General features: G+C 37.9%; 1 protein-coding gene across 2 annotated transcripts in view; it reads right to left on the reverse strand.

The window, feature by feature from the left end:
- Positions 1-2,194, reverse strand: part of NEDD4L (neural precursor cell expressed, developmentally down-regulated 4-like, E3 ubiquitin protein ligase) — a 377,239-nt gene that overhangs the window by 35,795 nt on the left and 339,250 nt on the right. For both annotated transcript variants that reach the window (XM_019518166.1, XM_019518165.1), the window contains one exon: positions 929-1,050. In XM_019518166.1, coding sequence (XP_019373711.1) covers positions 929-1,050 — 122 coding nt within the window. The remainder of the gene's footprint in view (positions 1-928; positions 1,051-2,194) is intronic.

The raw sequence follows: 2,194 nt of genomic DNA on the forward strand, positions 1-2,194 counted from the left end.
CAGGGGTCCCCCCACAGTCCCCTCCCCCTGCTTACTGGCTCCAAGTCCAGCTCCCTGCTGCAGCAGGCGGGGACTGTCCAAATCAAAGCTCTCTGAATCTTTTCCAAAGATTTAGAGAGCTTCAAATTGATTAGGACCTTTTCATTGGTCACCTTAATTTGATTCGGGTTTGGAGATCTGGCCACCAAACTGGGCCGAATCTCCTCCGATTCAAATAACCACCCAAAGCTTTGCATAGCCCTACTGCTACTGTTAATGGAGCTACAGCTAACGGGATATAAAAGACTTGAGATTATAGAATGTAACTGATAAGGTGCTAGGTTGCTCTTGAGAAGTGATTCTGTAAAACCAACACTACGAGGTTCCACAGCTACTCGGTCTCAAAGACTACAAGAAAAATGCACTGAGGTTAAAAAAAAAAGTCATTTTTGTGACAGTCTGTTAGGCTCCTTTTTCAAAGCATACCAGTGAATAAGAATTCTAAAAATTAAATTATTCCTTCATTAACACCTGTGCAAGTTCTTGGGCCGCACGTGATGTGCAAAAACGTGTCTGATTTAAATACAGTAAACAAACGTGCCAGTGATGCATGCATATAAAGGAAGAGAATGCAGCCCATTAGCAGTGCTAGCTCTGCAGGATTGGTAGAAGTATAGCTTAGTGAAGTGGCATGTGCACCTGATCTGCTGAGCAAGGCAATTTCATTTTTACATGAGCACTTTTAAAGCAGGACTGCAATTTTGGGCAGATTTTGTCTACTGTACATCACAAAGAAAATACTACACAATATTTCAGCAATTTATTTCATTTAATAGAAATCTGGGACTAGGTTTTGTAGCTATAAAGCATAAAAAGGACACTGCAGGATGACAGTTCAAGCACTGTGACAACATTCTTTAATATTGCTTTTTTACTGCAAACAACTTACCATCTAATAATTTCCCATGATACACTGCCAGCCCAGCAACCCGGCCAATAAACGTGAAATAGGACAGATGATCTTCGTTACAAAGGCCTGAATTCGGATTAATCTGAAGAGTATAGTTGTCCCTTTTTTAGGGGAGAAGAAAAAGGTTTATGCAGTTGACATCAAACTGATTAGTAAGTAGCTTGATATTTTTTTTTTTGCAGCGAGATACCATAATATTTTCATTTATCTATGTATTCTTTGCAAGCTATATCTTACACACTGCTGACAAGAGCTAGTCAAACTATAAGACTAGTTTCTACTGATGTGGTAAATAGGATAAGCTTCAGCATTTATTTTTGGTAGCAAGTTATATTCGTTTTGTTTTTTCTCCTTCTTTATATTGTATAATTATTATGTTCATATTGATTTGTACTTTTCCATATTACTGTTTTACTGATACTATATGATTTAGGCCTGCATATGTAAGTTAGTATAAGTCATGTCAAATTTCCATTTTGTTTGTCAAGTCTCTATCTTGTCCCCATGCCCTGTACACTTATGCAGCTACAACCTTTGTCCAAATGTAGCCAGTAGGGCTTGAGAATGTTATCTTCTAACTGTGCATCCACAAGTAGAAATGTCAATTTTAATAATTTTTACCACTACAGATTCACTGGATCTGATCAAATGTCACCAGATCAAAACATATAGGTAGATGTGCTTCCTGTTCTGAGGAGTTTACTAAGACTAGACCTCAATGGTGATGGATTTTTCCCAAAAAACAAAAACTGTAGCTAATCTAATGGTAATTAATACAAATATCTATTTTAAAAATGTGTTGCATAGGAGGCAGTATTTTGTCCTGTTGGCTGTGAGGATGGTAACACAAGGTTGATCACCCAAGCAGACTCTAGAACATAAAAGGAATATTATTTTACTGGGAGCAATAGGGAGCACAAAAACAAGCAAAACAGAATTCTGAAAAGGTGAAGTGAGAATATAAATCATTTCTGATTCCAATAAAATGTATGGTTATCTGGCTTCTGGAATGTAGGTCACAACTTGGGGTCCTGAACCAATGGCTGGCAGAAGCAAAATCACATCCAGTTTTGCTGTCACAGTTCAACTGGAGCTGAGACAGTAAAAGCCTGACTCCACTGAAGTCAAAAGGCACAACTCTCACTAATTTCAGGGAAGCCAGGGTTTTAATCCATTGAACAGTTTGCATTGGTGGCGCTGTAGCAAAACCCCCAGTTTTTCTTTTCTTTTTTTTTTTTAAATTTT

This window comes from Gavialis gangeticus, unplaced genomic scaffold, assembly GCF_001723915.1.
Source record: "Gavialis gangeticus isolate Ggan-Ray unplaced genomic scaffold, GavGan_comp1, whole genome shotgun sequence".
Classification (NCBI taxonomy): Eukaryota; Metazoa; Chordata; order Crocodylia; family Gavialidae; genus Gavialis; species Gavialis gangeticus.